The following is a 22338-nucleotide window of genomic DNA, read 5'->3' on the forward strand; positions in this document are numbered from 1 at the left end:
GTTCTATGTTCTCATTATTTCTCAGGGCAGGAATACGGAGGTGCTTGTTAATGATGGTAACTGCCTAATTATAGGAATCACAGAAAGATCGATTGCGTCCATCAACCACATCCATGAGTGCCTTGGTTTGATTAACATGGAGCTCTTTTGTCTTTCTTAATAAAAAGGATGCCAGGTACATGGAACCGTCAATGTTTACAGTACAATCAGGGCACACTCCTTTCTTACCGTTCCATGCTCTACCTTTCAGGCCCATTATCGTCAGTTGCCTTCCAGTGTCAGTGACCCTGTAACCATTTTGTGGCATAAGAAAAGGAGATCTGCTTAGCATCTCTTTTTCCTGTAGAAATGCAACCATTCTCTTTCTTTTTGTCCCTCCCATCCCAGGCTCTTTTCATTCAAAGCACTGCAGGGAGATAGCCCAAAAATGAATGAATGACAGCAGAATGACCCTCTATAAAAGGAGCAAGGACACATAGAACTGGAGAGCAGCCTGACCTCAAAACCCCTTGCCCAGTTCTCTTTGGCCTTAGCTAGACCTAGCGGTCTAGCGGGGTGAAGATCCCGTGATATTTTTATCATGAGATCTCCCCATCAGTACAGACGTGTTGCACCCGCCATTTTTTTTACTTAAAGGGTCAGCAGCACATTAATGCTTGTGCGCAAAAGGTGAGTGATTTTTTTAAAAGTATTTACTCGCGAGGAATTGCGAGGAGCCGGGACAAACCGCAGCGCCCGGCCGCACGTTCCGCGGTCTTGGGCTCAGCCTGAGACCCTGGAAAAGCTGGGCCTAAAGGAGAGAGCGAGATCCCAGGGCAAGGGAGGGATCATCCCTCCCTGATCCCGGGATCCCCTGTGCGTCATCTGAATGCACAGGGATCATCCTGGGATTTCGCCCCATCTAGATATGGCCTTTGGGGAACTTTTAGTCCAATGGAAACCTCTGACAAAGGCACAATATTTGACTATCCCTCTGCAATGCATTTATTGCCCTGTACTTTCCAGGAGCTAACACATTCAAGTGTAATTTCTTCTGCCCTGGCAATTGACAACCCCAAGTCCCTGCTTGTTCCTCAGTCACAACACATTCTAGCTCTTTCTTTGGGAGCCTGTTGGCAAAATGCGCCCATGCAAAGGATAGGGAGTTGGAGCTGAGGTTCTTCATCCACTTCTAAAGGAATCCCGTACTGCTGAGAAGAAGCCACTGTCACCACTCAGTGGGAGTTTTTACATGTATAAGGATGCACCTCTCTGTTGTTGCTCTCCAGATGCAACTGAACTCAAAACAGCAACAAGGTCCATTGAGAATCCAACCCAAAGCAGAAGTGGTGGACCACTTGCTGGCAGGCTGAAGCACCAGTATAGCTACATGTAGAGATGCTGTTGTTAAGAATATGACAGAAAGTTGCACATTCCAGAAAAGGAATACTCAAAGAAAGTTACTTCTCCTTCAAATACTGTAGGCCAGGTGTAATTGGATGTACAATATCCCTTCGCATTTCAACTAAGAGTCCCCATTAGAACATCACTTCTTCACAGCTCCCATAGTCACTCTCCACCATGTCGGAGCCCTCATAGTTAGGAGGCAGCACTGGCTGAGTTCTGACATTGGAGGTAGGCCTCACCTCGCAGTCTGCATAGGAGGGCTGGGCCACGCTGAGTCGCATGCTCACCCTCTTTAACCCACTGTCTGGAAGGTAAGGTAGCCCCTCATTCTCTACCAGCTGGGAAGGGTAGTAGCTAATGGCAGTGTATTCATTCTGACACTGGGAAGCAGGTAGCTCAGCAGAACTGGGGGGTAAAAAGTCTTCCAGATTCTGGTTGCTGTAGCGGGGCGGGATTGGAGCCCGCTTGTTGCTTTGATCAAGTGGGAAAGGAAAGCCACCATAAAGGCCAGTTGGATCTGAGTCTACGGCAGGAGGAGATCGATGGCATGGAGAAGGCGGACGGGGGCCTTCAATAACTTCATATTGGTGATACTCTTGGATATCTGCTGGCTGGTATCTCGGTGGCCAGTAGGTTGTCTCTCCCGGGTACACTGAAATAAAATCAGAAGCATATTAATTTCTCCCAATGAATTCTTACCTATTATTTCACTGTTTTATGAATTCATGTATACTACCATGCACCTAAAAAAGGTTCCCCAAAAGGTGGTATGTAGAATTCGGCTGCAATCCTATACAAATGTACCTGGGAGTTAGTTCCATTGAACACAATGGGACTTACTTCTGAGTAGGCATACCCAGGATGTACCATGTAAGGCAATTGATCCATCTAGTATCATGTGAGGACAGGCGCGGATGAGCTGGCAGGCTTTGCTCCTCCATCATGTTGCCCACAGCTCTGTCCATGTCGTTAATTCCCTCTTCACCATAATAAACTTTCAATATATTACTACCCCAGCTGCGCCATGGGTTAGAGTTACCAGCAACCCAGAGAAGTTAAAGCAAAAAATAAAAATTTAGGTTTATTATTATTATTATTATTATTATTATTATTATTGCCATTCTTTACTAAACACAGCTGCTTTGAACTTTCATCTTATCTGGAGGCAGTTTTTCCTTGGAGAAGAAGGGCCGGAAGTCTGATATAGGCTATGGTATTTCCATCCCCTGCCCACCTGCAAAACAATTGCCAAGCTGTTGCATTTCTCTCAAAGGGGTAAGTACAGCCAAATATCTCAGAATCAGACAAAAGCACCTATGAACGGACCCCAGAACTGTTGTTTTTAAATGGATACTGTAGTTTTTATACTGTTGTTTTTATGTTTTTCAATTTTGTATACTTTTAATGTTTACTGTTTTTAACTTTTGTAAACCGCCCAGAGAGCTTCGGCTATGGGGCGGTATATAAATGTAATAAATAAATAAATAAATAAATAAGTAAGTAAGTATTTAGCCATATTTTACCTAACATAGGCTGATATGTGGTATGTGCCATATTGAACATAAAGAACATAAGATCAATGCATTTCAACAGCAGGGCATATAAGTGATAATTCTGTAAGGGAAAAGATGGGGGTTCTAGAGATCAGAATGGAGTTCAATTGGTAAAGCCATTGGGTAGAAAGGAACTAATATCTGCCTGAACTACTGGCCGGTTTCTACCACCCCTGCTTTATTCAGAATTTATTTTCAGACAATAAAAAGTACAGACTAGTCCAATTAGTGCAACAGCTTTCACCCATGTAATTGTTGGGGATAATCTTGCTATGGTGCAATAGCCCATTCATGCCTTTATTGTATTGTATCCTTTTACCTCGGGAGAGATTGGTGCACCAATATGAGAGATGGGAGTGAAAAAGCCATCAAAGAGATTTTTTTTTCTTTTGAAAGCAAAAGTTTCATGAAATGGCCAGGACATATGCTGAGGATGGGGTGGGGAGGACACCTTGAAGTGCATGGTGCTTCTTTGAAGGGCAGCAGGAGTGCTCCTGTGCTTGAAAGCTTCTAAAGAATTAAAAAAGGAACAACCCTATTGAAAGATCACAAAATGAGGGAGACTTTGCCTCACTCATGACTAATGACATAATGGGGCTTTGTTGTGGGGCATGAAGAACTGCATCCCAGACTAGTGCAATGATGCACTAAGTGGGAGGGAAGAGGGGAAATTAATTTCCCCCAATGTCAACGTATTATGTTTTGAATGTTGGAAAACCAAAATCCCTGCAACAGAAATACTATTATGAAAAAAGACATCTGGATCACCCACAACAAATGGTAATGACTGTGTGGATTTACTGGTACCCTACACTGCCTCACGCTAGTGGGATCTACCACTAAGGCAACGGAAAGTTAGCATTTCTGGAACAGGGTAAGTCAGTGGAGCTCACAGAAGGGAGCAGTTCCGGAAACAAGTGTTTCCACTCATTTCCAAGTTTGTTTTAGGAAACGCTCATTCCTGTTACGCTAGTGGGGGGGTCCTGCTGGTGCAACAGAACTAGTGGAGATGCAGCAACAGTATACTGCTCACTGCACGAAAAGGAGAGAAGGGAGAGAGAGAAAGAAGGTTACACAAACCCATCTTTTCTCCAGCCCAGGCGCTCTTGATGACAGACTCATTGTCAGAGTTGGACGAGGGTGCAGCAATTGGGAGATTGGGGGCCACGCTGCACACAATGGCACCCCGCTGTTTCTGGAGATTGCTTGTGCTGAAGGTGACGAAGTCTGGCGTGATGGAGGGCTTGCCTGGGTCTAGTGCATTGAGGTGGTTGTGGTGACCATCACTGAGGATGTTGAGTTCAATGGGGGGAAGACCTTGAGTGCCGACACCGACACTTTTGGAGAATTCACTTTTGGAGAGCAGGTCTGGGTCCTCTTTGGCCACTGGTTTGTGAGTCTTGTCTTTGCGGCAGTAGCATTTGTGGATGACAACAGACACTATCACCAGGATGATGACACTGAGCACGCCGGCGGAAATTTGGGCAATCTCCCCAGGTGCCAAGAGCAAGTTGGAGGGACTAATATTTGGAGTCATGGTTTTCTGCGCGCAGAACGCTCCCTGGAAGTCACCCGTGCAGATGCAGTGAACGGAGCCCTCAGCATTCACACAACGCCCAGAGTTCAGACATGGATTCTGCAAGCATTTCCCAGCAACTTTTTCACATCTGTAGAGGAGGAGATGGAAGGTATCAATCAACAGACAACATCACAGCAAGACACATATACCTGAGACTCTTACTTGTGAAATCAGCAGGACTTTTAGAGTGCCAGAGAAATAAAAGGCCTGAGTCCCAATCTAGCTAAAGTTAGACATGCCTAGGTCCAACTGAAACCAATAGCACAAGCTGGGTTGCAGCTATCTTCAGACACATTGCTTTCAATGGAAGAGTCATAACCAAATGTAGCTGAACCCAGGCCTTGGGATCTAATTCAAAAGACCCAATTCAAAGGAGTCAAGATGTTAAAATGAAAAGCAAGGTTTTGAAAATACACACACACACACACACACACACACACACGCTTCAGGATATTTTACTTCATACAAATTGTTCTTTTTTAAAAAAACAACAACAACATTTTCTCCTACAATAAATTTTATTTTTAATTTTGCTAGTATGTTTACTTTGTACTGTTAATAGCAGTTGAGGTCTAGTATGCAAACCAATTTGTTTTTCTTTTTAAAAGCATGGAACTTTGCAAGAAGACAAACCATTTCTCATTTTAACATAAAAAAGCATTGGGCTGTATCCAGATTTAGCCACCTGCAACTGCACTGGCAGATGCAGACTTCCCTATCTCCTCAGCAGCCTCTTCAGCACACAGAGGGTTGGGCAACCCTGCTGTATAGGGTAGGCAGTAGTGCTCACAGAAGGTGCTCCTGCCTGATTTTTGAGGATCCCTTTCTCCGCTGTACCACAGCTCACCCCATTCAGCAGGGTCCTCTGATTCTCTGGGTAGAATTCTCAGGGGCCTGGAGAGTCTGCCATGAAGAGGAGGGGTGGGTGTGGAAATCCACTTTCACTAGTGCAGTGGATGAAGCTTAGATCTTTTGTATAGCTAGAGTGACCAGATACAACAGAGGGCAGGGCTCCTGCAGCTTTAACTGTTGTGATAAAGATGGAATTTCACCAGGCACTGCATGCCTGCAAAGGGCACCAGCTGAAATTCCATTTTCTATGCAACTGTTAGAGATACAGGAGTCCTGCCCTCTTTTCCATAAGGTCACCCTAGATGGTCTGACAGCATAAGAGGCTATAAATCTTGGGACTGTCACTTGGAATGTCAGCACTTTTCCTTTGCTAGGTGTCATCCTGAGACAACTCTAATGGTCTTCTTTAGGTCCATAACTTTAGGACCCGCTGGCAGTAATGGAAACGTCCCTGTTTAAATCATTATCAATAATAATAATAATAATAATAATAATATAAATACATCACTTCTTTTCCCGGAATAGCCTTGCCGAGCTTGGTGGTCACCAGATGTGTTGGGCAAAAACTCCCAGCACCCTGTAATCAGCCAGCTGGGAGTTGTAGTCCAACACATCTGCAGGGCGCCAGGTTGGAGAAGACTCTCTTCAAGATGTGTACCCAAAGTTCTGTAAAATAAACCTGATGTGCTGGTGCAGTAGCGCCACCTGGTGAGCAATAGTATCTTTTCCTCATTACATAGGGGCTGATGACGATAACTACCATACTACTGATCCTCATTCTCATGTTAGTTCCAAAGGTGGTCTGCTTTCCAGGAAAACACACACAAAAAGAATGGTCCTCACATTTAATCACATAGAAGGAGTATTCCTCTGTTGAGAATGCTCAGGAGTGTTAGTCCACATATAACAAACAGGAGCCATAAGTGCTTTGTTATTTCTCATATGCTGGTTATCTCACCGAAAAGATTGAATTAGAGCTAATGCACGTTAACTAATGTGCTACTGCGCATTAGCGCACATCATCTCACAAAGTGAAAAACCAGTTTGCAGAATCCAGGTGTCTCAAAAAAATGCTGGTCCATTTCAGAATCCACAGGTCGGATTCATAGAAATCTGAACAAATTTGAATTCCTTGCAGATTTCTCCAACATCCCGAGATTGAGCTATCCTATCCTAGGCAGGTTCCAAGTGCACTATTGCTGATTTGTGCTCCCCAGTTTAGCCCCATAAAAAGGCTCCGAGATGTTGCTGTGAATTTAGAGGGCAGCAAGCAAAGGTAAAATATGTACCAGTTAAGGGAGCAGTTCTTGGAAAAGAGTGGTCACAGGACTTCTCTTTTGATTTGCAACCAAAGAAAACATGCACTCCCACCTGTGTAAGCACCAATTAAATTAGGCTGAACTCTTTCAGCCTATAATAACCATGCCACACACGGTGGATGGGTACCATGTAATCACAGTCCTCGCAATGCAAGGTCTGAGATGTATACAGTGACGCAGTACTAGTCAGAAAGCTCATGCAGCAAACTAGGCCTGACCTTTGTAGTAGCCTTCCTGAACTTGATGCTCAGCAGATGTTTAGGACTACAACTCCCACCATCCCTGACAATTGATCATGCTGGCTGGGGAAGACAGGAGTTACTGTTCAACACATCTGGTGGGTATCATATTGGGGAAGGCTGGTTCATAAAGTTAATAGGTGACCAAAGGGTGATTGAGACAAGCAGGCATCTCACTACACTTCATTGCATCCACCACATGTGCAGTAATTCAGTGCAAAAAAATCAAAAGATGAACAAGGACTCCCTGGCAGATGAATGTGCCAACTGACTCCAACTGACACATGTTGCATTTGAGGTAAGGGGTCATGAAGCCTGTTTGTAGTGTCTGTCATGTGCTGGGCCTGTGACATCTGCAATGGCACTGGACCCTTCTGGATTCCACCTGCTGCCACTACCTGTGATGTCCACCCTCCACTGGGTTTACTTCTGACTCAATTTACTTCTTTATTGACTCCAAAGGACCCAGCTCAGGTGCACACATCAGGGCTAGAGATGCCAACTCTGTCTCTGTGGCACTCCTACTTCTGCTTAGGCCCCACAGCAGCACAGATCAGGACCTTTTGACCCAATCTTCTCCCTTCCGCTGCCACCATAAGATCACCTGTACCCTTCCCTAGGTACTCCAATGTCCACACCAGGATAAAGTAAATGTTGTTTATTTAACAAGATGATTATGCAGGTTCAAAGCTTATTGGTTTCTCTCAGTACAGCGTATCGTTTCAGAGCTCAAAGCATAATGGTTTCATAGGTTAATTCACTTTAATGTTTCTCAGAATATAACTTCAAGTACTCCTACCTACTCTACCCCACTCTAAACTACTCTGTTCTCATTCCCACACTTTAATCCACCAAAACAACAAACACACAGGCCCTTCCTATCTCTAACCCAAATAATTCAATACCTTTTCCCCTCAGAAGCAGCCTATTTATTCTCTACAGCCTTCCAACTCCTCCCCATCTCACACAGCCAATCCAGACACTCTACACAAACATCTAATTAGTATTCTCCTTCATCCAGCACTCATTAACTCTTTTAAGACCCATACTTACCAATCTGCAACAAACACACAGTGAGTACTTCTTTTAAACTTTGCAAACCTTAATACTTTATACTAAACAACACAGGCATAAGCAGTAAAACATCACAGGGCTACTCAGACATGAAAGTCATTTCTTGACATAGCACCACTCACTGATTGATGAACGTGTATATGTTCTGGGTGTTTAATGGAGGTTAGGATTTTCTTTTTCATGTCACTCAAGCTGGAAGCATTGGTTGGGGGGCGGAGCACTTAAACGGCATTCTTACCTTTCTCCCCAGTACCATTCTGGGCAATGGCAGGTATATCCGCCTTTCTCAGAGAGGGCACAAGTCCCTCCATGTAAACAGGGTTTGCCTTCACAAAGGCTGTCAGCCACTTCACAGTGGTCTCCAGAAAACTGTATGGGGCAGATGCAAGAGTAACCTAGTGAAAGGAAAAACAAAAACAAAGGGGAAAGGATTTTAAAAGAGGCGGGAGAAGGCAAGAGCTCGACACCTGTGAAGCCAGAATATACTCCAGGTAAAGTTATTTTATAGATGGAAAGGATGGTTGTTACTGATTTGTTGAAGTGGATCCAAACAACATATTCCCTATGCAGTCATCGGTTCATGGGAAAACACTTACTATGTACCAAAATGCTAGTATTGTGAGCAGCACCTATTGGACAGTATGTGTGCCATCGCTGCCGAAGACACAAGTTCTTACATCATTTTGAGGGGCTTACAGACCTTGCCGTTTCATTTTTCTTGACACTTTCTGCAGCATGCTGGTTTTCCTAAGACAGCTGTCCAACTGGAGAATACTTAAAATGTGCTCAGTCTATGCTCAGTTGCTAACCCTGAGGTTGTTCCAACCATCTACTGGCATTCTAGAGCACCCCGCCCCCGGCCAATGTGCCTTCCACATTTATGAAGGCATAATCCCCATGGATGTTTTTGTACAAGCACACACACACACATGTTCCCAAGCACAATGTCACCATGTGCCACAGATGTGCATGCAAAGACACCCTTGTCTCTGCAAATATTGTTGTTTAACAAGTGCACCTTTATTAAATGAGCTGCTGAGCTGACAGGAATCCTGATCTTCTTGCAGTGGTGTGAAGGAAAGGAAGATGTGCACTCCCCAGCTTTTGCTAGCTGCTCACCTGTCAGGGCATGCAACTCAGCAGCAGGCTTCGGGCAGAAATAACAAAGATGCACATGCCTACAGAAGGTGGTTCAAAGAGTTTCTCAGCACACATCTCCCATTACTGGTATCAAAGGCACATGCACCCATCAGTCCCACCCAACCCAGGATAGGGGAAGGAACTGTCTCTGTGAGATGAGAAGCATCTCACACAAAGACTTAGTGCTGTTGGGCTTCTTCCTCAATTGTAACACATGTAAATTCCACTCACACACATCAGACTGGAATATGATCCAATTCTGGGGACCCTAGCAACAGAGAGAGCAAACAGAACTTGTAAAAGTCAGAGATAAAAGATGGTTGTGCACTAGAGTTCGACCTTGAAGTTATATGTAGTTCCTCTTTTCCCCAATTCCAAAAAAATGGGATACTGAGTTGAAATTATTTGAGTCGGTCAAAGATTGCATGTATGTTCAGAGATTAAGAGTCACACCTGGCCACCCACATATTTCTTCATAGAGAAGTGAACAAATTCTGCTGATTTTGCTAGGGGACAGGGGGCGACTGTAGGATTAACTCCTCCCAAAGTAGTGGTTTACTCTCCTTAAAAATCCCCTTATCATCCCATCTTTGCTCATCTCACCTGCCAATATACCTTCATTAACATCACCCCTGCATCTAATTGAGAGCTTCCACCCAGTCTGGACTCTTTGGAGTTCCTAACTCCTTATGTCAGCCCCTTTCCCAGTGCCACTGCTTGCCTTCCAAAATATTCACAGGCCAAAAGGGATTCTCTGCTCCTCCCATCCTGCCAGCCTAAACATCCTTGTCATCCAAATCTTCTTCACTGACCATAGGGGGAAAATCCTCATCCATTCTTTCTCCTTTGGAAGCAAAGGCCAGCAAACAGCAAAGCTCGCATTTTCCACACTCCTTGGCCCTTGTGTTGTTTATTTTAACCATTGCGAGGGAGAGGCTGGTGTTTAGCCAATCAGGAGCTGCCATTTGGTAGGATAGCCCCTTTGCACCACTGAGGGCAGTGCTCCCTAGTCCTGATGGTTCAATAATTCCTGTGGAATGTGGTAAGAGGTTGCAGCCACACTGGAGACCCCCTAGCCTTCTGTCTAACAGCTCTGCCTACATCACTTCGGTAACAAAGTCAAATTTACTTCAGTTTTAGAAGTACCTTGGCATCTTGAACAAACGTCTTTAGCATCCTGCAAAAGCCTCCTATCAAAAACATGTAACAATGAGCCAGTGGTGTGTAGTCATTAGAATGTTAAATCTGCAACAGGGCGATCCAGGTTCTTCCCTCATGCATAGGGTGACCATAAGAAAAGGAAGACAGGGCTCCTGTATCTTTAACAGTTGCATAGAAAAAGGAATTTCAGCAGGTGTCATTTGTATATACGGAGAACCTGATGAAATTCCCTCTTCATCACCACAGTTAAAGCTGCAGGAGCTATACCAGAGTGACCAGATTTAAAAGAGGGCAGGGCACCTGCAGCTTTAACTGTGGCGATGAAGAGGAAATTTCACCAGGTTCTCCATATAGACAAATGACACCTGCTGAAATTCCCTTTTCCATACAACTGTTAAAGATACAGGAGCCCTGTCTGCCTTTTCATACGGTCACCCTACTCATGCAGGAAGCTCACTGGGCCTACATTCATTCCTGGCTTCATAAGCCGTGGTCTTAACTAGGCCCATGTTTCACAGGTGTAGCATATAAACATAGAACAGAGGTGCAGAACCTCATTTAGTCTGAGCTCCGAATTCAGTTTCGGAAAAGTTCTCAGGGGCCTCATTCCAATGGTGGGCGGGGCCAAAAGGGGGCAGGACCAAAAAAAATACCAGCATTGTTTAGCTGAAACCTCTTACTGCCAGCAACGGAGCCTTAGGAGAGGCATTTCAACATTTTGGAACGAGGAAGGAATTGCGCAAAAGCTGGGAAACTACCAAACAATGAGTAGTTGGGCAAAAAATGGGGAAGGGGCTTCCTGTGGAACCCCAGAGGGCTAGACTTGGACCCCAGGCCTGAGATTCAGCACCCCTGATGCAGAAGCTCTATGAATTCCTACTATTTCCCTTAAATACGACTAATTTCCTTGCTAATGGTCCAAGGGCATGATCTGAAGGCACATGAAGCAGCCAGCTTGCTGAAACTAAGCAGGCCTGGTAAGTACTTGTAGGGGAAACCCCCTGGGGACCGCATGTAGCCCCCTTGAGTTCCATGATGGAAGAATGGTGGGATAGGCATATAATAAATAAATAAAATGATAAATTACTTCTCTAGCTCTAACTGCTCCCCTCCCAGTTTGTACATTGGCTATTGCTACTCACCTCCATCTTTCAGCTCAGTGCACAGCCCGTCGTTGAGGCAGGGGTTGCTGCTACAGACCCCGGTGTGAGGGCAGCACTGCCTAACGCCTGCCTCTTCAACGACTCCTCTGGACCTCTTCTCCTTGGGCAGAACCACCAGGCCTCTTTTGTCGACTGTGACGGCGTCCAGGCAACCTCTGAAACCATCAGTGACTCGCTGTGCCTGATGATGTTGCACAAATCCTCCAATGAGCAGATCGCGCCTGGAATGGGCAATGTCACAGGCCTCAGGCAGCACTAGAGAGGCATTTCCCAAGCTGTCAACAAGCAAACGGATGGAATAGCTTTTCACTTCCAGAAGGATGGAGTGCCATGTACTGTCGCTCACAAAATGGCTGGATGTAAGGTTCCCGGTGAAACCACTCCGACATCTGTACCCAAGGTGAGGCATTCCATTAACAAGCTGCAAGAGGTATCAAACAGTCAGGTATTTTTTTAAAAAATGCTCCTTTCTTTTTCTTTTAAAGTCTGGTTCAAACACACAAGGTTGGATTCAGAAATGGGCTACTGCACGTGAGAGGCAAACACTTGCAGAATGGGACATTCTGCGTACTTTCCTCCCCACTGCAGCCCCCATGTACCCACCAAATCCCCTCCAGAGGGGTCTCTGGTGGATCTGGAAGATGCATGAGGAGCTACCGGGGGCAGGGGAGGAGAGGACGCAGAGGTCTAGTGTCACAAGCGGTAGCCTTCTGCATGTAATAGCCTGTTTCTGGATCTAACCCATCATTTTTAAGCTCACAACAGGTATTTTTCCACTTAGTCAAGCAAATGGAAGTCTTGTCTGGAAATTTTCGTTGAAATAGGAGTGTAGTGGAAACAAGGCAGCAAAAGTTAAGCATACCTAAATCAAATTCAATTGGATGTAAGCTGAAAACAATGAGACAAACCATGACTAACTTTTTACATTGATTTCAATGGGACCTCAGTGTAAACTCAGACTGCACTCAACTCCATTGATTTCAGCATCAACTTTGCATTTGAGTTTCACTAATTTCCCTTAGATTTAGGAACATCTAGCTTTTGTGAATATTCGGCCTATATAACGATTTATTTAAATTGGGTTGTTCTACATATAAGAATACATTTTCAACAAAATCAAAAATGACCAACCCAGTCAGGTAAGTAGTTTGGGTTATTGATACATCTGGCCCATGAAGCACAATCCACTGAGGCATTCTCTTGCACAAATCCCACTGAAATTAATAGGAGCTCCTCAACAATGCAAGACTCTTGTAGGGATCCTAATTCTTCTACTGTGTTGCACCATTGGACTTGCCTAAAAATTATATGCTGAGCTCTGCCTCCACCCCAAAACAGTGAGTTCTGACACCTGTCTGCACCCCTGAATCTAGTCTAGACCTTTCCTGCTGCCTCGGGGACTTTGGCTTTAGCTAGACCCACCTGTTATTGCGCGATTTAGGGTTGAAGATGTCATGATGTTTTTATCGCGAGATCACCCCTCTGGGCAGACGTGGCATGCGACGACCTCAGAGGGAGAGGCGTTGCACCCGCCATTTTTTATTTTTAAAGAGGCACAAGCACATGAGCGCTCATGCACAAAAGGTAGGGTTTTTTTTTAAAAAAAAATTTTTCCCCGCTCCCCCCCACCCAATGGGCGCAGTGCTCCTGAGGAGCTCTGCACCCCGTGCGCGGGTCCCGGCTCCTCACAAGGAACCGGGACAAACTGCAGCACTCAGCCACACATTCCGAGACCATGGAAAAAACGGGCCTAAAGTGTAGGGCGAGATCCCGGGGCAAGGGAGGGATCATTCCTTCCTGATCCCAGGATCCCCTGTGTGTCATGTGGACCCACAGGAATGATCCCAGGGATTGCCTGTCTAGCTATGGCCTCTGTCTCCGGGCTCTGCCTAAGTATCAGAAGTGTTGATTTCAAGACTTGACAAACTTCACGGCAAGGTCTATGAAGTGGGAGATCTTGGTTCTATTCTTCCTTTGGGATAGCCCTGGACAAGGTTGCTTTCCCTCTGCTCTTATCTTTGTCTTTATAGGATTGGATCCAGAGGGCTTGAAGGGCTGCTGTGCGAAGGAGAAAACAGGGAAGTCTACTTCTGCTAATGCAGTTGATCCAGTTTAAATCTGGATCTAATTCACTGGTCGCAATCAAAATAGGTAAGTGTTTGTTTCTCGTTATGTTCTAGTGCATTGATTTCAATATGTAGCTGTTGGAAGCAGTGGTACCTCGGCTTTGGAGTGTTGTTACTGTTACTGCCAAATAGTACTGAGAGGCAAATTCGATAAGCTGACAGTTTTCCAGACCCGTTTCAGTTGAAGAGTTTATAAGCTTACAAGCTTCTCATTCTACTCAAAGAATTTTTCGAAGTGTAACAGCTTGCACTTCCTTTCTAAGTTATTGCTTTCCATCTGGACTCCAACTAATTCTATCATTTAAAATGAATCTGAAAGATCTGAACCTTCCTGCTCAAGGTCCCTTCTTCTCCTCTACCCCAATGCTACTTCATCTATTGTTGTATAGACCAGTCCCTGAACTGAAGGGCACAAGTCCTATGTGAAGTAAAACGAAACTGATTCCTTCCTGAATCAGGCAGCTCAAAGGTCAGGATTTAAACTTTTACTAAATAAAGTTATTATTCATTTCATTATATGACCTTGGTAAATATTGCCAGCCTTTACTGTATTTGGCAATGTACATTCACCTGCAATAAAAATAAAGTCTGATAGGACTTTATTTAGCCTTCCCCTTTGGGTTTTTTGACAACCTGGCCAGACAGCTTTCTTTCCCTCTTCTGTTTTCATCTGTTTTCACTGGTGGCTTCTGGACCTGGAAATGTAGTGCTATGACATCCTGTGTGGGACATCATGGCTGCCAGCTAGAAGCCTGACCTGCCTCCCATGTTTCTGGGTCTTAGATTATTTGGAAGTGAACAAATGTAAGATAAAAAAACCACTTTACTGCTTATAGCCACAGGCTGTTGCAAATAATATAAAAGAGGTAAAATGTCTAAAACAAAGGCATTAAACATGAGCAACCGTGCTTCCAATTCTCATTTAAGCTGTAGGATTGTGCACTTATGTTCTCTTAAAGCATTAGTATGTCCTGCAATATTTTTTAGTTTGCATTGATTATGTAATTTGATGTTTTTAATTATTTATAAATTATGTATTTTTATAATATGCACCACCCTGGGATCACTTGGGAGGAAGGGCATTATTATTATTATTATTATTATTATTATTATTATTATTATTATTTAACATAAGCATAATCACTCAGATTAGATTAAACTTTACTCTGATTAGAGAGTCACCTTTGCTACCCACTGAAACTTTCTTCAAGATACTTGCCCAAATTTTCTTAGCTGCTATTGCAAACAATGCAGGTTGATAGGACATGTATTCATACTCAATTAAAAGTAACTATGCTACTAATCATTCTTAATAATTTGTCAATATAAAAAAAGCTCACCAAACATCAAAATATTTACAGATTATCACTTTTCCCCAGTTGAGAAAAGCCTTCACGTAACTTAGATTCTAGCAGATCCCAACTTCTCAAGGCATGCACCATCCTATTCTTGTAAGGGTTAGATTAAGGGTGCTTCTAGATGGACAGCTCCTGGTGCTTTGAATTAGAAGGCATTGTGCGGCAATTCTGTATCCTTAACAGATTTTAAGTGTTCAGAAAAAAGACGGCAGAAGCAAACATGGGAGGCTACAAGTTGAAGACTATGACATCTGGACCCCTTGGTAAAATTCTGGGAATGAAGCAGGGTGATGGTGCAATAAAAGCCTTGTCTAGAAGCATATCTATGAAGGCAGTGATATAGAAAACAGCTGATAGTTTATTGTTTTGACCAGCATATGATTCTCCCAGAACAAAATTTCTGTCCTCTTTAGTGATTCCATGTTCTGGCACGTTAATAAATGATATTGTGGCATACTTGCTTTTAGGATGTTTTTAAACAGTATATACCATGTTTTTAATCAGTATTTTATGTATTTTATGCTTATTGTTGTTCCCGCCTTGATCCAATCGGAGAGGCAGTTAAGAAATATATTATTATTATTATTATTATTAGATGAGTATGAATATATATATCCTATCAAGTTGTATTCATTGCAACAGGAGCTGATCTTTTTTTTTATAGTGGCAAACCATTGAGAAGAACAATATATTATTAATCACTTCCCTATCTGTAAGCGGGTGGAAGTAAGTAATCTGTTCATCAAGTCCTGGTTGAAAGCCATGTACAGCTACATATTCTACCACATTCTCTCTCAACGAATCTTGGACGAAGACGGAACACGGACATTCAAGACATCTCTTGACTGCTGGGCTCTAGCAAATCCTTCCCTGCCAAATGATGGTACAATCTTAGCAATGGCTCTGTTCTCACCCTCTTGTTTTTGGTGTGGATGCTGCTGCCTATGCTGGAACTGCTCCTTTGTTGGCACTCAGGACTGTTGACAGAATCCAAACAGGGAAAGGCAGCTGACAGTTTTGCACTGGGAGAGCCAGCAGGGGACAAATAGTGGCAGAGAAAAACTCTTGCTGTAACAGTCAGCTATTTTCCAACAGGATGGAAACAGAAAAGCTTGTTTATATATCCATGAGCTTAAGTGGGATCTCATCAGTGGGCTCTTGAGAAAAACAATGGGATCCCAGAGCTTCTGAGTAGAAAACCGCAAAGGTCTTCTTCATTGTGTCAGAAGGGTGGTGGCAAACATTTGGTTGCCCAAGATTTACCCTGACGACTGCTGCTGTATAGTGAAAAACTGAGCAGCAGTAGCAGTGGGGGGGGGGCGAGCATGGAATTGCAGACGATGCTCCATCTGACGAGCGTTTTATTGCACGCTCGTTACTGGGCACTCACGGATTCCTCGGAGGTAGCTCACATGACGTCGTCTGCCTCTCTCTCGCCTTACGCCCCTTCTAGTCTTCCTTGCGCCGCAAGAAAAACCAGAAAAATTACCCCCCAAAAAATTAAACCAAAGTTGCTGCTCTCTCTTGCTGTGTGTGGGAGAACCAGCATGTTCACAATGAGGGACTGAATGGCCCTTGTGCACCTTGTGTACTTCCTGTTTGAAAACAGGAAGTAACTGAGTGTCCACAGAGAAGCGATGGTAGCCAGCGTTTCTTCCAAGGTGTGACGGAGCTTTTATATAAATCTCAAGAAAAAAAATCCTGTTTCTTTCCCTGTAATTCCTAAGGACATTCTCTCTACAGAAATCAGGCAGCATGAATAAGGACTCAGTTTACTGGAATTTGGTATAAATCAAATCATTATGTTGAGTTTGGTGAAATGAGGGTGATTATCTTTGGAAAAAAGCATCTCAGTTGAGGTGTTGGATCCAGATCCGTCATTTCACCAATGGAAGGAAACCGCTTGCAAAATAGCACTTCCGTATCCTCTCCTTCCTCCCGCAGCCCTCCTGCACAGCCTCCAAATCTGATCCAGATGGTTAGGAGGTGTGGGAGGCTGGAGGAGAGGCGGTGGAAGTCTCATTCCATGAGTGGCCTCCTTCCATTGGCACAATGGCGGATCTGGATCCAACCCAGGGAAATTAGGTAGCTTACTTCTCTAGAATAATCTATTGCTCACAGAACAGGTGCTACTAGGTGAATACAGCCTATTTGGAAAAATCAATCCAATGCATGCAACAGCTCTGGAAAAATCCTCTGAAGGGAGCCCATGAAAGGCACAGGATACATAGCAATCGACTATGGATCAACAAATGCATGTATATTACCAAGTGGTCATGAGAGATTTGTGGAACCTTTTATAACCGGAAGGTGGGAAGCCTTGGCAAGAATGTATCATAAGCACCAGTATTGTACAAATGTATGGAATAAGACTCAGCTCTTGTGAACCTACTATGAGAAAGTGACAACAAACCTCCTCAGCTGTATCACTGTGTTCATCATTAGGTTCTATTTCAGAATTTTTGCAATAAACAGAAAGAAGAGGTGAAAGGACAGAGAAGGGGGAATAGAAGCAACATGGAAATTAAAATCCTCAGACTTGCACACAGTCTGTAAACTTGCAGATTGACTTCAGTGGGAATTAAGATCACTGTGCCGGACTGCACCCCTAGACAGCTTAAAAAGAAAGAATGACAGTGAGCCCAGGCGACATGACTCCAGGAAAAAGGCTGGAAGAAGTTATCACAGAAGAATCTATTAATAGTTGGTTTTGTATTTGCTGTGCTATGTCTAAAACTCTGTTTGGCATGTCATCCTGGATATGCTTAAAACTATTTGTAAGTTACAGCTGATGCTAAATGTGGAATCCTAGCAGCCCATCCCTTAATGGGAGCTGGATGAATAAAAACGTTTAGGCCAATCCTAAACTTGCTGTACTGCACTGCTTGTTGGCTGGCTTCTGTGCTCAACTGAAGCTTCTTTGGTTACAAACCCCTATACAGAGAGGGCCTAACATGACATAAGAAGAACCGTGCTGGATCAGACCCAGGGTCCATCTAGTCCTGCATTCTGTTCACACAGGAGCTAGCCAGCTGCCCAAAGCAAACCCACAAGCAGGACACAAGTGCAACAGAACTTTCCAGCCCATGCTCCCCAGCAACTGGTGTATATAGGCAGACTGCCTCTGATCCTGGAGGTGGCATATAGCCACCAGGACTGGTAGCCATTGATAGCCTTCTCCTTCAAAAATTTACCCAACCCCCTTTTAAAGCTATCCAAATTGGTGGCCATCACCACATCTTGTGGTATTGAATTCCATAGTTAAACTACGCACTGTGTGAAGAAGAACTTCTTTATTTATTTTATTACATTTATATACCGGCCCATAGCCGAAGCTCTGTGGGCGGTTTACAAAAGTTAACCTTTTATCTCTCCCACCAATCAGCTTCATGGGATGACCCTAGTATTTTGAGAGAGGGAGAAAAATGTCTCCCTATCCACTTTCTCCACACCATCTCCCCTCACTCACCTTCCCCAACCCCTAAGCTAATTAGTCCCAGACATTTTAACCTTTGTTCATAGAGGAGTTGCTCCAGCCCCATGATCATTATAGTTTCCCTTTTAACATAGGGAACACCTCTCCCCTTAGGAATATCGGAAACTGCCTTACACCAAGGTCTGACTGTTTATCTAACTAGCTCAGTATTGTTTGCTCTGGCTGACAGTGGCACTCTCTCCAAGGTCTTAGGCAGAGAAAGGCCTTGCACATCAACTTTGATCGAATCCTTCAAACTGGAGATGCCAGGGATTGAACCAGGAGCCTTCTACATGCAAGCACATGCTCTACCACTGATATGTGCTCCCCTTTCCCGAATAGGCCCACCCAGCAACAGAAATTTGTAGAGGGCTGCAGAAGGATCTTTGCTGGAAATCCTATTCTTCTCAAATTCATTCTCGACTAAGGAATTCTATTGTTGGCTTTGTATTTCTGTTGTTTTACAGATATTTATAACTTGATTTTTTTTGTATATTTGCCCTGTTTTATAAGCCGTGTTTTATCACAAACTGGAAGAAATAGGAATATCCATAAAATACCATAACAAATCTTTTACATATTTACTAAACAACTGTTGATGAAAGGTCCTTTATTAGATGTTGGAGCTACTAAGTCCATTGTAAGGGGTGAAAGAAAAAACAAACATTAAAGACACAATTCAGCCAAAGTTAAGCACTATTAAATACATTTGATTTTGATGGTGAAGAGTGCTTAGTTTTCCTATTGAAATCAGTGGGATTTAAATGTGCTTAGCTTTGGATGGATTGTGCAATAAAATATTTAAATGGATAAATTAGTTGATTAAATAAGCAAACAATTGGGGCATGGGATTAAAAGGTAATTCAAAATTAGTTTATCTACTAACAGTCAATTGAGAAGTAAATCCCATTAAATTACATGGGGATTACTTCCAAGCAAGAAAGTATAGGATTGCAGCCTAAATGTACTTCTTTTACTTATTTGTTTGCTCGATTTTAGGGGATTGACAGTTTTTCTAAATGACCACATTGCTCAATTAGACTGAGCTCAGAAATATTAAAAATTCTGAAGCCAACAAATTACAAGCTCTCATTTCTCCATCAGGTTTCATTAATATCAATGTGGGATCAGAAGAAGAAGAAGAAGGAGGAGGAGGAGGAGGATGTATCTGGAGGGTGATGCTCCCCTTCTGTTGCCAAGCCAGTAGTGATGCTTACACCTTTGAATTACACATAGATTCCAAAGTACAGCCAAAAAAGGATGATATCAGATTAAGATGTTCCTGCTTCTGGCAAGAAGTCTTGAGTGATGAAACTCATCAAGGGAAACATAAACTTAGAAGTTCACATGTTTGTGCTTGACTGGGTCTCCTTCTCCCTCTTCCTAATCTGTCAACATTCACATGAGTTGTTCATGAGAATAAGTCATGTAAAATGACCTTGAAAAGACTTTTGAGCTCAATTAAAGTGTAGTTTGTTTAAATCTTCATTGCTTGACATACCACATTTTCCAACTATATATGATGACCAATGGGTTTGACCTCAGCTTTCTTGACTGGGACCTTCCTAGTCTGAGTAAAGATTGCCTCAGCCATCTTTGAGAACATTAGATGTTCTCCTTGATTTGGAGGTCAAGAGGTAATGTAATGTTCAAGGCTTCCATAAAATCAGCCTGCAGGTTGTGGATTAGATTAGAGCTGTGATTGGGTTGAAGTAGGGTAGTCAATCTTTTTGGGGTGTGGGGATTTGAGAAATTCTCCTGGGCATTACCACAAAATGGCTGCCATGAGAGGTATGGCAAAGGACAAATAATCTGCCCAGATGACTAACTACAAGGTCTGAGCCTCAACAAGGAAATTAAGGAAACAGGTAAAAAATGCAATTTTATATACTAAAATATAATATTAAAAATAACATACACAGAGCATTTCACAAGTACAATAATACAAGACAATCAGAATGCTAGACAGAAAATGCTCAGTAAGCTTGATCCCTTTGTCCAGGAGGGGCAGGGAGTGTCGGATCTGATGAACAAAAAGAGATGAAGGACTCATAACGTATATTGTGGGGAGTGACATCTAATTTTGTTTAGTTTTTGGAATTTTTAAGTCAGCCCTGGGAGAAAATAGCCCACGGTACTAATCAGCTTGGCAAACTGGCCATTGAGGAAGACCAAGGGTCGAAACGTGTCTAGCCAAATGGATCAAGTTTACTGAGCATTTTCTGTCTAGCATTCTGATGGTCTTGTTGTATTATTGTACTTGTGAAATGCTCTGTGTATGTTATTTTAAACATTATATTTTAGTATATAAAATTGCATTTTTTTACCAGTTTCCTTAACTTCCTTGTTTTCATTTATACTGTGTTAGGTTAAGGTTATCACCTCTTTGTTGCAGTTGCACCCTTCATACCAAAACCAGCCCTTTGAAAGCCTCTAGTGCTGGAGAGCCAAGCATGGCTCTCGTCTCCTATGCCACCAAGGTAACAGGAATGTTTACTCTGGCTTCAGAATGAGAAGCAAGTTAGACCAGCACTGAGCAATGTTGGGAATTCCATCCCATAATAAATAAAGTACCTGCCAGCCAAGAGTTTCAGGGTGCTTCAAGGCAGAGGCCTTCATGCACTACCAACTGAAAGGTAGATTCAATCTTAACGGTGTGTGTGTGTGTGTGTTCTGGTAAGACTGGACTATGCCAGCCTTCCCCAACCTGGCACCCTCCAGATGTGTTGGGCTTTAACTCCCAGCAGCCCCAGGCCAGCAGGGCTGCTGGAGGGCATCAGGTTGGGGAAGGCTGGAATGTGTGTGTGTGTGTGTGTGTGTTGGGGGGGAACATGGAAGGGTTGCAAAATAAAGATGGGGTCATCTGGACTCCCTGTAAAATTCCATGACCCAGTCAGGGCAATTGCACAATGAGAGCCTCACCGGCAAGCCACCTCAACCAAAAAGACGAGACATAGGGAACGACGAGGAGAAATGAAAAGTCAACAAACAGCAACCACAAGAGAATATTCTTAGCATATGCTTACTGTGCAAAGAGTCTAAATTGTAATTACAAAATTAATTAACTTTGCATAGTCATTTCAAACTGTCCTCAGCTTCCCAGAAAAGCTTTAATTAGCTCAGTGCTTTGACTCTTTGTCTCCACACAAAGAGCTCCTAAGCCTTAGACGGGTGTAAGTCAACCCGGTGATTGCTTTCTCCCTCCATGTGTCATCACAGGACAGTCAGTAGATCTCGCCACACGCCTGTCACAGCATGTTCTTCTTCACTGAAAGGAGAGTGTGGTGTTGAAATCCCAGCAGCGCATGAAGACGATATACTGCAAGGAGGGCACAGCCCTCTTTGACAGCAACGTGACCAGGTATAGTGAGGCTGGGCAGAAAACCTGAACTTTCCTGGCACATTCCAGCTTGACTGATCAATTCATCTGGAGTATTTATTTCCCAGCCTTCTCATGATGCAGCTTGCAAATTTTAAAAACAAAAACAACCAATAATAACAACCAATAATAATTTAAAATCATTAAAGCAGATAGATGCCATTGAAATAAGGGCTAACCTGGGGGAAAAAACAACCCTCAACCAGGCAGGTCACATGCCTGCCAGAACAAAAATAACGTGGCCGAGTAGTGAAAGGCAATGAGTGGCAGCCACCTTCTGGGACACTCTCTCACGTTTGCTTCAAGAGGTGCAGACTGTAGGGAGCTTCAAGCGCCTCTTGAAAACACATTTGTTCACTGAGGCTTCCCCTGACTTGTAACTGATCACGAACAATACTCTGATTTACTGCTTTGGTTGTAATATTTTAAACCTATTTATTATTTCATACTGTTTTCCTGCGAGTCTTTATATTGCATTGTATGTGTTTTTATGCAAACCGTTTTGAAAGCTTGGGATGTCAATCGGCACAGCTG

The 22338-nt window shown here is 43.4% G+C and overlaps 1 protein-coding gene across 1 annotated transcript in view; it reads right to left on the minus strand.

Moving 5' to 3' along the window:
* Window positions 1-922: 922 nt before the first annotated feature.
* The window catches only part of FAT2 (FAT atypical cadherin 2), an 88164-nt gene continuing 66748 nt past the window's right edge, over window positions 923-22338 (minus strand). The window contains exons 20-23 of the mRNA XM_063120887.1: window positions 11446-11887; window positions 8241-8397; window positions 4020-4606; window positions 923-2038 (exon numbers count right to left, since the gene is read on the minus strand). Coding sequence (XP_062976957.1) covers window positions 1518-2038; window positions 4020-4606; window positions 8241-8397; window positions 11446-11887 — 1707 coding nt within the window. The 3' untranslated portion in view covers window positions 923-1517. The remainder of the gene's footprint in view (window positions 2039-4019; window positions 4607-8240; window positions 8398-11445; window positions 11888-22338) is intronic.

The sequence above is a fragment of the Elgaria multicarinata genome, chromosome 3, assembly GCF_023053635.1.
Source record: "Elgaria multicarinata webbii isolate HBS135686 ecotype San Diego chromosome 3, rElgMul1.1.pri, whole genome shotgun sequence".
Classification (NCBI taxonomy): Eukaryota; Metazoa; Chordata; class Lepidosauria; order Squamata; family Anguidae; genus Elgaria; species Elgaria multicarinata.